Genomic DNA, 12,992 nt, shown 5'->3' with positions numbered 1-12,992 from the left:
TCTAATAGTAAAACTTTTGGTGGTATCATTTCGCTGCAGCATATTATGAATCATTTGTGGAACTCCTTGCCTGACAATCATGTAACGATTGAGGCTGTGAAATATGTTGTTTTACATGACAGCTGTAATTCGTTGTTATGAGCATTTTAGTGCGAAGCAACCGAGTTAACCCAATTTTGAAATATTTCTTTTTCCTTACCTTCATTTAATGATTATCAATCACAACTTCAACCGCAATCAATTAATTAAAGCGGATAAATCACAAAAAATTCATAAAAAACTTTCAACGCGTCGTGCCTGCAGCAAACAAAACCTGCGTTATGTCACCGGTAGTTAATAGAAACCGGTGGCTTCTCGCTCCCATGAATGAAACCCCAACCTGTTCCAGTTTTTTTTTTCGGGAAAAATCGATCCGACCGCAGCTTTCAGCATTATGAAAAACCCACTGAAAATCTGCCAATCAATTATAACCCGACAGCATTGAACCAGCCTGTTTCCTCTACCCCTGCCTCGCGGTCTCTCCACGAACGATTGTCCACGCGGTTCGCAGTCTTCTCAAGTGGTATGTAGTCAAATAAGTCCGGAATAATTAAGGACCAGTCGACGGCTGTTGTGTCAGCGTGAACAATTTACGGCATCCATTTTGGCTTCTCCTTTCCAGCGCTCTCTTTGGTGAGGAGAATGTGATTGAGACTGAAAATGCATGTCACTCACACTATTCTCCCGACCCGGGTGAGGGCACAGCGTGTGCACTGGTATCAGGTTTAATTTATCACCTATTATTTCCATAAATATTGTTAAACAATTAGCGAACGTTAAGCGTAAACTTTCTGCTTATCGGCAGTTTATTCCGACAACAACAGTGCTCGCAATATATTACTAGCGATCAATGCTATGAATTTGGGAGCAAAAAAAAACCGCTCCGCAATCCGCTTGTGCGAAGCTTAAAATTGTGAGGTGGATTACACAAAAAAGGACCCGTATCAATTTTTAAATGTCATGAGCTGTATCAGTCCAATTAATCCAATCCAGTTTGTATAGTACAATGTTGCAGTTGTTTCTATACTAATGTAGGCACATACATACTGTCAGTTGCCGCAAGTATAACGGGTGGTTGTGGTTTGAAGTTCTGTGATCATTGATTCAAAATATTATCTACTAGCTGCCCCGGCAAACTTCATGCCGCCCATTTTTTTTTAACGATTTCAAACATTCTAAATTGGTTCCTTATACAGTTATACCTCGATTATACACACCCTCGATTATACGCACCCTCGATTTTACGTACTTCGATTTTACGCACATTTTACCTCGATTTTACGCACACTTTTTTCAAACACATTTTAAATTCGTATGTTTTCTTCATTATATTGTGGCTAATGAAGGGTTATATATATATTAGACATGGTTCACTAATAAGGGGCCGTCCATATAGACTGGGAAATCTGCCGAAAACCGGGAGACAGTAACAACAAGACCTCTTTTGCGAAACAGCGAACTTTTTCAAGGTTGTATACGTGTCTAACGCGTAAAATATTTGACGTCGTACTCTTTTGGAGTAATTCACTAAAACTTTTATATAAAACGCGTAATGTTACAAGATAGAGGAGCTGTTTTCAATGCCTCCTTAGCGTTAGTATGTGGGTATAAATAAATGTGTGAGTCACACATATACTCTCTCTCTCTCTCACACACACACATACACATATAAGCACACATATACACACACATATACACACACATATACACACACATATACGCACAAATATACGCACAAATATACGCGCACACATATACGCACATACATACCCACATCCACACACATATACGCATATCCACACACATATACGCACATCCACACACATACACACGTACACACGCAAACACACATACACATATGTACTCACATACACACCCATTTCATTGTGTTAAGTAATTCCTTTCAAGCATTTTGCATATGTTCTGGGTGAGTTTCCCACGCCACATTAGAGAACGTCTATTATTTACGTAACGCAAATAATTACTTTCTTCGACCCCGCTCCTATGTCACTGTCTTTTTTGGATCTTTAATATTGTTTCTATGAGTTGTCAAGCTTTCCAACCCCCCTTTCGAACGTCACATACTAATTGGATGACCCCTACATGTTTTCTTGCACATTTCCGATCACGGAAGTTAATTTTGGGCTGTAAAAAAATTTTTTGATTCGATTTTATGCGCAATTCGATTTTACGTACATTTCAAAAACGAGAATGTGCGTAAAATCGAGGTATACCTGTACATACAAAGATTGGCCTTGCCTTGGAAACGTTCAAACTCAAAAGACAAATCGCCTTAAATGATTGGTTTTATCGTGATGAAAACATCCTTGCCTTTCAGCTTTCATACATCAGTTCGATTCTGGAATTACCCATATTGGAAGGTGTTTAGTCATTTTCAGTTGATTTCCAGAAGCAGGAAGTCAATTTCTGGCTTTCGAGCATCAATCTGATACTGGAAATACCTATATCGGGTGGTATTCAGTCATTTTTGGCTGTGTTCCAGAAACCGAAACTCACCATCTTGGACTTCAAAATGATGTCTGTGGTCGATTTTTAGCTTCTATGCATCATCATCGATTACTGAAATACCCACATTGAGTGGTATTTGGTCACTTTCGGTTGTTTTCCGACCCCCTTTTTTTTCAAAGTAGAGAGTGGTGTCAAACAATTATAGCAACATTTTTTGCCCTCAAAAACCTACATATACCAAATTTGGTTTCATTTGCTTGATTAGTTTTCGAGTTATGCAGACATTTGTGTTTGATTTATATGAGAGCCCTTCCTTCCAGAAAAGGGAGGGGTGTCGAACCATCGTAAAAATAATTCCTGCTCCCAAAAAAACTCCACATGCCAAATTTGGTTTCATTTTCTTGGTTAGTTCTCGAGTTATGCAAAAATTTGTATTTCATTTGTATGGGACCCCTCCCTACCAGTTAAAGGAGGGGTGTCAAACCACCATGCAAGTACTTCTTGCCCCCAAAAAATCTTTACATGCTATTTTTGGTCCCAATTGCTTGACTAGATCTTGAATTGTGCAGAAATTTGTGTTTCATTTGTATTGGACCCGTCCCTTCCATAATAAGGAGGGGTATTGAACCACAATGGAAGTACCTCTTACCTTCAAAAACCTTTACTTGCCAAATTTAGTTACATTTGCTTGATTAGTTCTCGAGTTGTGCATAAATTCGTGTTTCATTTGTATGGAACCCCTCCTTTCCAGAAAAGGGATGGGTGGCGACTCCCCATGGAAGTATTTCTTGCCTCCAAAAACCTTCATATGTCAAATTTGGTTCCATTTTCTTGATTGGTTCTTATGTTGTGATGAAATTTGTGTTTTATTTGTAGGGGACCCCTCTTTTCCAGAAGATGAAGGGGTTTCGCACTATCCTAGTCACCTTTCCCGTCCCCTAAAACCCCGGTTCAGTAGTTTCCAAGTCTATATGGATAAGACAGACAGACAGATAGACAGATTTGCATTTTTAACTATTTAGAAGAAACTGCTTCTCAGTTGTTCCTGGTAAAATAGAAAAGCTCTGTCAAAAACTAAGTGTCCGATCGACCTTCTTCTGTGTTTATTGGGAATCTGCAAATTGAAGAGTTCTGCCAGAAAAAAATACCTTTATTAAAATCTATCATGACCAGTCCAATAAAAACCAAGAACCATGCGTCCCCTTCAGCTAGAGAATCAGTGGTGATACCTTGTCCACTGTGGTTTTGACGTAATGAAAATCAACTTTCGTTTCATTGCTCGTCTGGCGGAATATGTTTTGAAAGTAAAGTAAGACATTTTTATTCTTGCTTCAATATGTTTATCTGGACTTTCGGATTATTTTATGAGCACAGGATTTCTATCAGACAATTTGTGAATAGCTGAACTGACAAGGTCCAGCGAAAAAAAAACATGCCTAGAACCAACACAAGATCTAAACGATAATCATAAAACATTAATGCTCAATAGCCCATAAACGTTCAAAGCACGTGTGACATGTTTAACAATAAATCGTTTGCTTAAAGGCCTTTGTTTCATGATTCAGATTGCAGGATGTGAAGTATGTTACAGCTTCCCGTAGAACGATAAACAACGATTGTTTGGTACGAATTTAAATCAAAGCTTTTTTATAATCTGCAATGATAATAAAATTATTATCGAATCGTGAGGCTGCATATGTGTGAGTGTGGTTGTTAGGAGAGATAATTTCAATTATGCATTTTATTTTGTCGTTAGCTCATAATTTCGCCTACTGATTTATCGCATCAATTAGGTTTTATTTTCATCAGCACATCGATTTCCATTCCACTAGCCACTAGCGATAATAACGATAATAATCACAATCAGTAGCAGCCTCACCGTCAGTGTTGTTGCACACCCTCATCAGCTCAGTACACGCGCAAAAATTCGATCGACCGAAGAAGCAGGAGCTGATGACGCATCGACGTCTGTGTTTGTAAATATGTTGGTTTATTTCGAAATTTCACCTTTTTCCTTCTGTCTTTCTCTCTCTTTTTTCTCTATCCTACGCTAATGCAACCACAATCAATGATTGCGGCACATACTAATCAACTATCATTCATCAACACTTATGACGGGGTGAAATCGTATGAAACCATAAAATAAACACGCACCTACACACTCGCCCTACAACAGCTAGCCCAAAAAGAGGTCACACCACCCTACATTCCATCGTTCGATGGGTGCGATCAGGACATAACCTGTCACTTCGATCCTCAGTTCACGCTGGAACCGGCCGAACTTACTCCGGACGATCCGTAAGTTTTCGTGACACTCCCTGTCCCTGTTAACGACGGTGTTGTGGATCCTCTTTTTCGTAAAGTTTTCGATGAACGGGCACAACTTTCATAGTGCTCACGTGTAATATACGTCACTACCAATGTTTTACAAAAAAAATGTTTTGCATCGTTTCCGATACAAAATAGCTTATTCTTATATTGTTTAGGAAAACGATGCCAAACATATTTCCGTTGTTTTCAACTTTTACTTCAAACTCGAAGTCAGAACAAATCTCTTGAAAGGGTCCTCGAAGACTCGTCACCCTAAATGTAGTAAGTTTTACGTTGCTTGCATGTATTTTCGTGTCGCATGATGTCGCTTTTCCTACTACTGCTTGACTTATTTAGACGTATGTTTTCACCACTTACCTGATTTCTGTCAAGCTTAATTAAAATTCTACATGAAAATTTGCTAATACGTTTAAATAGTTCTAGCTTTTACATGTGTACATTAAATATAAAACAAAGAATGTTTGTACCGAACATCGTGCGGCTTCTCCTCTTCTTTGACGAAAATACAAAGTTTTAGCAGCACAAACCGGGGGCGGATGGTAAGAACAAGACGTGAATGAAAGGTTTTCTTTCTACTGTGATGTTGCCACCGCAATACAACAACATTCTGGAAAGTTTCTGGTCACTGCTGATGCTGCTGCTTGCATTAACTTTTCAGTACAGTATTTCTCAGGTGGTGTGGGGTAAAAGAAAAGCTCTTATGTAATTCACAATCGCGTGAACATGGGGTAAATGTACAAATTTTGCCAGTGTGAAATGCAGCAAAAGTGTATGCGTAACTTGAACCATAGCAGAATGAATAGGTAATGCAATTGGAAACGAGGTCAATTTTTTTTCTCATTTTACCCCCCGTGAAAGCATACAAACCGCAGGAACGACGCAAGTTTTCGTATTTCTTTCTTCGGTAATTTCTAGATCTTCATAAAACTTTGCCGTTGATCAGAAAGAGAGGAGCAGGGCTGTCACACCTTGGCATTTTACCGAGTAGCAAAGGCAAAGAACACCATCTGAGTTGTACGCCTATTTCGCGCCGTACCTGTGTTTCCTAGCACAGCAAGTATCGCTGACAAAGTGGTTTAGTTGTTTCTCTGGAACGGTAATTCTTTTGCAGGTTGTCTCCGTGGGCGAATTATATTGACAAATCTGTTTGTTGGTAAACCATAAACTTCCTTGTGCCTCCGTCAGAAAGAAATTGAACTTATATCAAAACTTCGGCTTCGGTTCCGCTTTACTGGCTTGCTGCGAATGCCAAGATAATATAATCCTAGAATTTCTTCTCTTATCTTAAAATCTCGACATCTCTAACGCATTGGGCATTAAGGTACTGAAGTCACAAAAAACATGAAAATATATGTGTCATACCATGCGAAGTGACCACGAAAAAGCACAAACTTGGCATCGATTATCACAGATTTGGAGATTTGGAGTTGGAGGAATTATGCATCTAGGTTCTCTTTGAAAAAATCCTAATTTTGGTGTCGCTTGGAATACCCCATTGTTATGTGGGATCCTGAAATCCGTGATGGTTGTGGCATGGACAATTCGTATGGAATTACCCATATAATTACATCACAACCCAAAAAATTCGATATCTTCAAGTTCAAAAAACGCCAGATTCGTTTATTTGTAAGTAATTGAAAAAACTGAATGAAAATTTCCAAATTTTATAACAAATGTTATTGAACTGCCATATTCGAGGTCTTCGAAATCCAAATGAAATGAGTATTAAAATTCTTGCAAAAAAATTTTTAAATCCCGCACTTTTAATATTCTGAAATTTTTAAAATCTTAAATGTTGAAACTATAAAATGCATCATTATATCGTAGAATTTCAAAACTATTAAACTCTAAATTGGTTCCATATCCTGAAAATTTTAATAATTCGTCTTAGTTTTTTAGAATTATTGAAAAACTTACGAATCCTCCCAAACTTATCATATTTTAGAATTAAGAATTTTAGGAACTTTTTAACAATTATGACCATTATATTAAAAGATTTGAAAAAATCATTTTTATGTATACTAATAATATGAAGTATAAATTACTTTTACTTTTTTAACTTCTAAAAGTTATATAACCACGAGTGTTTAAAAATGTGCAATCTCTGAATTTATAATGGATTTTAATTGTCAGGTCAAAAAATTCCACAGTTCTCCTAAAATAACCAGGCATAAAAGTGTGCATAGGTCACAATTTTACTAAAAGGCTCGTGGAACTCTGGTTTTAATTTTTTTTTTCGATGCCAGATAGCTTAAAACTGCATGAAACGTCGAAATCTGGTATCATCAGATTTTTTTCTATTTTTCATTTTTTACTCAATATGAATCACCCTTCGTCGAATAAATGAACCACTCTGAAGATATATAATTTATTTGGGGCTATTTATGGTGTGTATTATTATGTAATTTCTGGATACAGAACTTACATAATAATACACACCATACCAATGGCAAGATCGGGATACACTAGCGATGAACTTCAGTTTCTAAATTTCCCAAAATTTGCCTCCCACAATATTAAAAAATGACAAAGTCGCAGAGAGTCGATTTTAAACAAAGAAAAAATATTTTTCAGGTGACACAAGATCTCGACGTTTTATACCTTTTAAAGCCATCTGGCATCAAAAACTATTTCCGAAAACCGAAATTTCACGCACGACCCACGGGGGGCCCTTTCTTTTCGAAGGTTTTTGGTCTTCGCGTCAATATCGAAATTACCGTCTTCGTAGCGATGAAACCAATAACGGCACGTTGTTTAACTCAGAACAGCATTTCCGTAAACTTTTTGTAACTCTCGATGCGTTTCAGCCGCCGTTTTCTTTAATTGGAAGGAAAAAAGTAACACTTTCCGCAAATGACGATTATTTGGAACACAATTAGAAATATTCACACATCAAAAAGTATATGACACAAAAAAAAGTAAAATCACAATTGTGTTACATTTTTTTGTTCACTATATGAAACATACCATAAGAAATGAATGAAATATTTTTTTTAACATGTCATTATCGATTTCGCTGAAACTTTGTACAGTTGTTCCTTTCTGATAAAAAGGTCATTTTATGGTATCAGATCTTCCTGTTGACTTTATTATGCAAGAGAATAGATTTTTGAAAAAATACTTTTTGAGCTATTTAATTGTGACAACATGAAACATTTAGTACAGAATTTTTTTTTTTAACGGTGAATATTTTTTTATCTCGATCAGCAAATGTAGTAGTAGTAGTAGCTTTTTATTATGGGGTTTTCAGCCTGTGGCTGGTTCGCCCCGGGAACAGCAAATTTATGAACTACAACTTTGCCGAAGACACCATTTCAATCAAACGACCCGCCTTTTTAGATATAGAGTATTTATTACTTGTGGTGATTCATCTGACAATTTTCACATTATCTACATGAACGTAATAACTTAAATCTCCAACTTCCAAAATCAAATAAATCTTCGACCAGTGTGAAGATACGGATGCCTGATGTCAGTGGTTCAGAAAAACCTAACAAGGTCCGATGAAAACGAGTTGTCAGTAAATTTGAGGGACGGAGCAATCTACTTAAAGCTCGAAAATCCATGTAAGATAGCAAAACCGGGGCATCAAGTCCATTGTTGAGAAGCTTGGCAACAAAAGGGGTTTTGCTGAATCTTCCGACGACTGTCCGATATATTTTAACAACAGATACTGGTCTTCGTGACTATGAAGATTATTAGGTGTACTTCAGGGTAGATGTCTAATAGCAGTACGAACGAAACTTCGTTGAATGCGGCCTATTCTGTCTTTCCAGCACAGGTCATCAGGATTCCTGATAATGCAGGAATTTTTCAGAATTGGTCGAACTAATGCAGAGTATAATGCCTTCAAAAAGTGTAGATCTGTAAAACGTCTGGTGATGAAACCAAGTTCAAAGCTTTGAAGGTTTGGAGGTCCTGGATAGATTTCACAACAAGGTAGATCTTCAGATCGTCAGCATATAGTAGTACGCACCCGGTAGAATGGCGATGTCGTTGAAATACAAGACAAACAGCAAAGGACCTAGATTACTACCTTGAGGGACTCCGAAAGTGTAGCTAATTGCTTGTGAACACTGGAATCAAGCTTTACATACAAAGTCCGGCCTGAAAGATATAAGATTAGCCATGAAGTCAGTCTCCCAGACACACCGAGTTTAATGAGCTTATGCAAAAGTATTCGATGATGTGCTGTGTCAAAAACAGCTTTAATATCTGTATACACAGCGTCAATTTGCGATCCAGCTTCCATCTGTAAGATACAGGTTCTTGCAAATTCGTTGAAGTTAGTGGGCACAGAAAACTCATGCTGAAATTCGTTCAAGTTAGTCGACACCCATGCTGATCAACTGAAATATAGTTTCTGGTGCTGTTCAGAATTACACTACAGACGATAATTTCAAAAGGTTAAATCCAGCAGAACGACTGGTAATCCCTATAGTTCCTCACGTCTCGTTTTTCACCCGTTTTTAATACAGTTAACATGAAGGATTGTTTCCACAGCGCTGGAAACTTCCGTTGCTCAAATGATTCAGTAAAAATCCGACTGAGGGGCACGGCAAGACCAGTATTGACAAACAGCGAGAACTTAGTTGCTTAGTAATACATGTCAATATTTTTTTATATTTGTATTTTACTCCGTGCTTACTAAATAGTGAATTTTTAATGTGTTAAGGACAGATTATAATAAAAAATACAATAAATCTGGAGAAGTATCCGAATGGTTAAACTCTAAAACCGTAAGCATTGTATCCACCAACACCGAAAATTTTAAAACGCTAATATTTTTGAGTACTGAATCAGTAAAATTTTCAAAGCATAAATGTTATGTTTCGAAATCAAAATATAAATTAACATCGTGAAATAGGAAAATATTTAGGTTTGGACATCTCAGCTCCGAAACCACAAGAAACATATCAATCTAAACTTATGGAAATACATTATTCTTAATTTCAAAATCTCATTTTTGGATTGAATCTGTACTTTTAATAATCGTGTTATGTCTTCATTTGAAAATCTCAAATTTTCTTTAATATTTACTGAAATCAACTGAATCCCGGCCAAAAACTTCATAACTTTAATATATTAACGCGAGGAATTTGAAACCTCGAAATACTAAAAGAGTATGATTTCATAATCCCAAATTATAGAATATTATAGTACAGAGATCGAAATTCCAAAATCACAGCAATCATAATATTCACATAATTACTATAAAATTTCAACATTTCGGAATCCTGGGGGCTTACCCTTATAGCAGGAAAACCAATATTACTAAAATTTCGAATCTTCGGTTAGAATCCACGACCGTAAATTCAACCTACTTTTTTTGTATTTACGAGGTTTTCAGCTTATGGCTGATTCGCCTCATACAGCTTGTTTATTAACAACGGCACAATCCCTAAATTTCATGCGCTAAAAATTTTGATTTGCCAAAATCATGGTAATTAAAAATCGATGTGCAAAATTGATATTCGAAAGGTACAATCTTAAACTATTAAAATCTTAAAAAATATCCAAGTGTTAACATACTAAGGCTCAATTCCAACATCCGGGTGTTCAAAGATCCTAAAGTCCTACGATTTCTTATACTCTAGTATCACTATCCCACATTCTAAAATTTATATAGGTTAAAACCGAGAATAATATATTCCTAAAATTCTATTTTTTTTTCATCTCAAAATCTATATATAGTAAGCCTCATGAAAATGAAGTTGAAATGGAATGAAATTATAGAATAACTCATATCAGGTCTGAGCTGTTGCTGAAGTAATCTCAGTGAACGATTTCAATCGGTATCTATCCCATAACGGAACAGAGAATCATTCGGTCATCGATAAACCCCTTCAAATGATTCCTTTTACATCCAAAGTACACATATCCGAAAGATGTATACCTACAAGACAAGGACCTCACAAAGATCCAACGAATAAAATCATACAGAGCGCTACAGTTAATTGATACTGATGTGCATACACTTTTCATTGAAGAAGGATGTTGCAGTAGCAAATTGACGTACAATTTCCAATTCCCACTTGATTTTCCTAGAGGACTTGAAACTCATTCTTATCCCTTTCCTGCAGCACTCTGTGTTGTGGCTAGCAATCGCTTACGACCCGAAAGAGGGTAGTCATTGTGCTTGAAATTGGGGGCTATTATTACCACTGAGAGCAGCCTCGCTGTAGCTATGTGTATTGTTAAAGGTGTACTACTAGAAGAGCTGCTGCAGCAGCAGCAGAAAGTACTTTCCGTAACATTCCGGGAAATTTCAAAGTCCAAACGTAGAAAAGCGAGTGTTTTCTATACTAAAGGTAACTACTTCTGCAAAACTTTCCTAAGCCAATCGGCATAATCTCAAAGTTGCTCTTCTATCGCTGGATTATGAGCACGGATCGGATGGAGTAGGGTGGTTCTATTGTGGCGCTTTCATTTAATAGTGCTTAGAACTAAATCCCATTCATTCAAAACCACAGTTTCGATGATTATTAACTCCTAAACTGGATAAGAGCGTTTCTAACCGATTATCAGCCCACCCCAGCAGGCAAACAAAGCGCACCTACAACTCGGGCATGTTGCCCACGTTGTTCATGATGTTCTACTTGGCCCGGAGAAATGTTTCTCGCAGGCGAAGGTCGATGCTACCGTATCGAAGGAAACAGCACACAAAAACAGGAAGCATCGTTTATCGAATGGAAAATTCGAGCTCTTATCTGACTGCCCTGTGTTCGAACCGGCTCGGGCGTAATTGTTTATGCATACACTAGTCGGCATCAGAGATACTGCCTGCCATTGTTCCATACAAGTGATACGACTTTCGCTCGAATACCGTTACTTACTGTTGGTAGAGCCTTTTTGGTGATTCATAGGTACGGGAGTGAACCGCACTGCAGCAGTCCTTCTTTCCGTGGGGTTAGGCGGAATAATTATTAAAATATTGCTTTCATCTGAAGTTACCTGTGTAAGGCCGCATTGAAAGGATTTATGTATGCTGCTGTTTGTTATTTGATGGTTTCCATTTTTGGACTTTTATTCTTTGGTACTCTCATAATATTTAGGATTCAAGGATATTGAAAGATTGGAGTTTTAGTTGATATTTTAAGCTGAAAGCCAAGATTTCAGTACAAAATTGTTCGTAAGGTAATTTTCACGATTAATGCATGCAACACAGGTCTTCTTTTACAGTTGTGAGTTTTATAATATTGCAACTCTAATATTTTGGATTTTATCATTGTAGGATTGTAGGTTGTGAGACTTTAAGGTTTGAAGGAATATTGATATTGATGAGTTTAACAATTTTTTGATTTCGAAATTGTTGGATTGCAAGATTTGTCGAATTGATTGTTCAGAATTATGATATGACAAAATTCATATAATTTTGAAATTTTTGTATTATAGGATTTGAAGGTAATGTGCTTCGATGATTTTAGAATTTGAGCATTATAGAATTGAGGAATTCGAGGAATAATAGATTTTACATTTAAGAATATAAAGTTTTATTATTTAATGTCGTAATAAAAAATCAGCCCAAATTTCAAGTTATAGAAATTCAATATTCCTTATATCATGAAATAACAATATTTTCCAATTTTTAAATCCTATGCAAAATTATTAAAAAAAATACATTTTGAAATTTCCAAAACATTGAAATTTCAAATGCTTTCCAAAAAATCATATCAAAATCCTTTGACAAAAATTTATGGATGGATCAATGATTTTTGATATCACGATTTTATTGTTTTTTATGTTTTATTGATTCAATGGTATAAGCTTATTACTTTATAGTTCATAATTTTGCTAACATTTCTAATTGTATAATTACAAGTTAATACAAGTTTTTCTAGATTTCAAATAATACTGGTTTTACTGATAATATTGATTCTACTAACTCTAAAGATTACGCTGATTATTGAGTTCTGAATTTATTGAATTTATTGATTTCACAGGCTTTGATACTTGACTGAATTTACAGATTTTACAGATTAAGTTTACATATCTTACTAATTTTTCAATTAGATTGACTTTATTTTATTTGATAGATTCTACCGTTTTCATGCTCAAACTAATCAAATTGTTTTACAGACTTTTTACTGACTGCTAATGTTATTATTTTCTGTGTTTTTGCGATTTTACTAATATTACTAGTTTTATTGATC

The 12,992-nt window shown here is 36.1% G+C and overlaps 1 protein-coding gene across 3 annotated transcripts in view; it reads left to right on the top strand.

The window, feature by feature from the left end:
• The window catches only part of LOC129720389 (atypical protein kinase C), a 261,544-nt gene that overhangs the window by 229,546 nt on the left and 19,006 nt on the right, over nucleotides 1-12,992 (top strand). For 2 of the 3 annotated variants that reach the window (XR_008727256.1, XM_055671859.1), the window contains exon 14: nucleotides 4,685-4,806. The exons of the other annotated variant lie outside the window; for it this stretch is intronic. Coding sequence is in view for 1 of the 2 variants with exons in the window: in XM_055671859.1 (XP_055527834.1) it covers nucleotides 4,685-4,806 (122 nt within the window). In the remaining variant the exon portion in view is untranslated. The remainder of the gene's footprint in view (nucleotides 1-4,684; nucleotides 4,807-12,992) is intronic. 3 annotated transcript variants of the gene reach the window in all.

This window comes from Wyeomyia smithii, chromosome 2, assembly GCF_029784165.1.
Source record: "Wyeomyia smithii strain HCP4-BCI-WySm-NY-G18 chromosome 2, ASM2978416v1, whole genome shotgun sequence".
NCBI lineage: Eukaryota > Metazoa > Arthropoda > Insecta > Diptera > Culicidae > Wyeomyia > Wyeomyia smithii.
The sequence above is the reverse complement of the archived record's forward strand: the minus strand, read 5'-3'. Positions and strand labels throughout refer to the sequence as shown.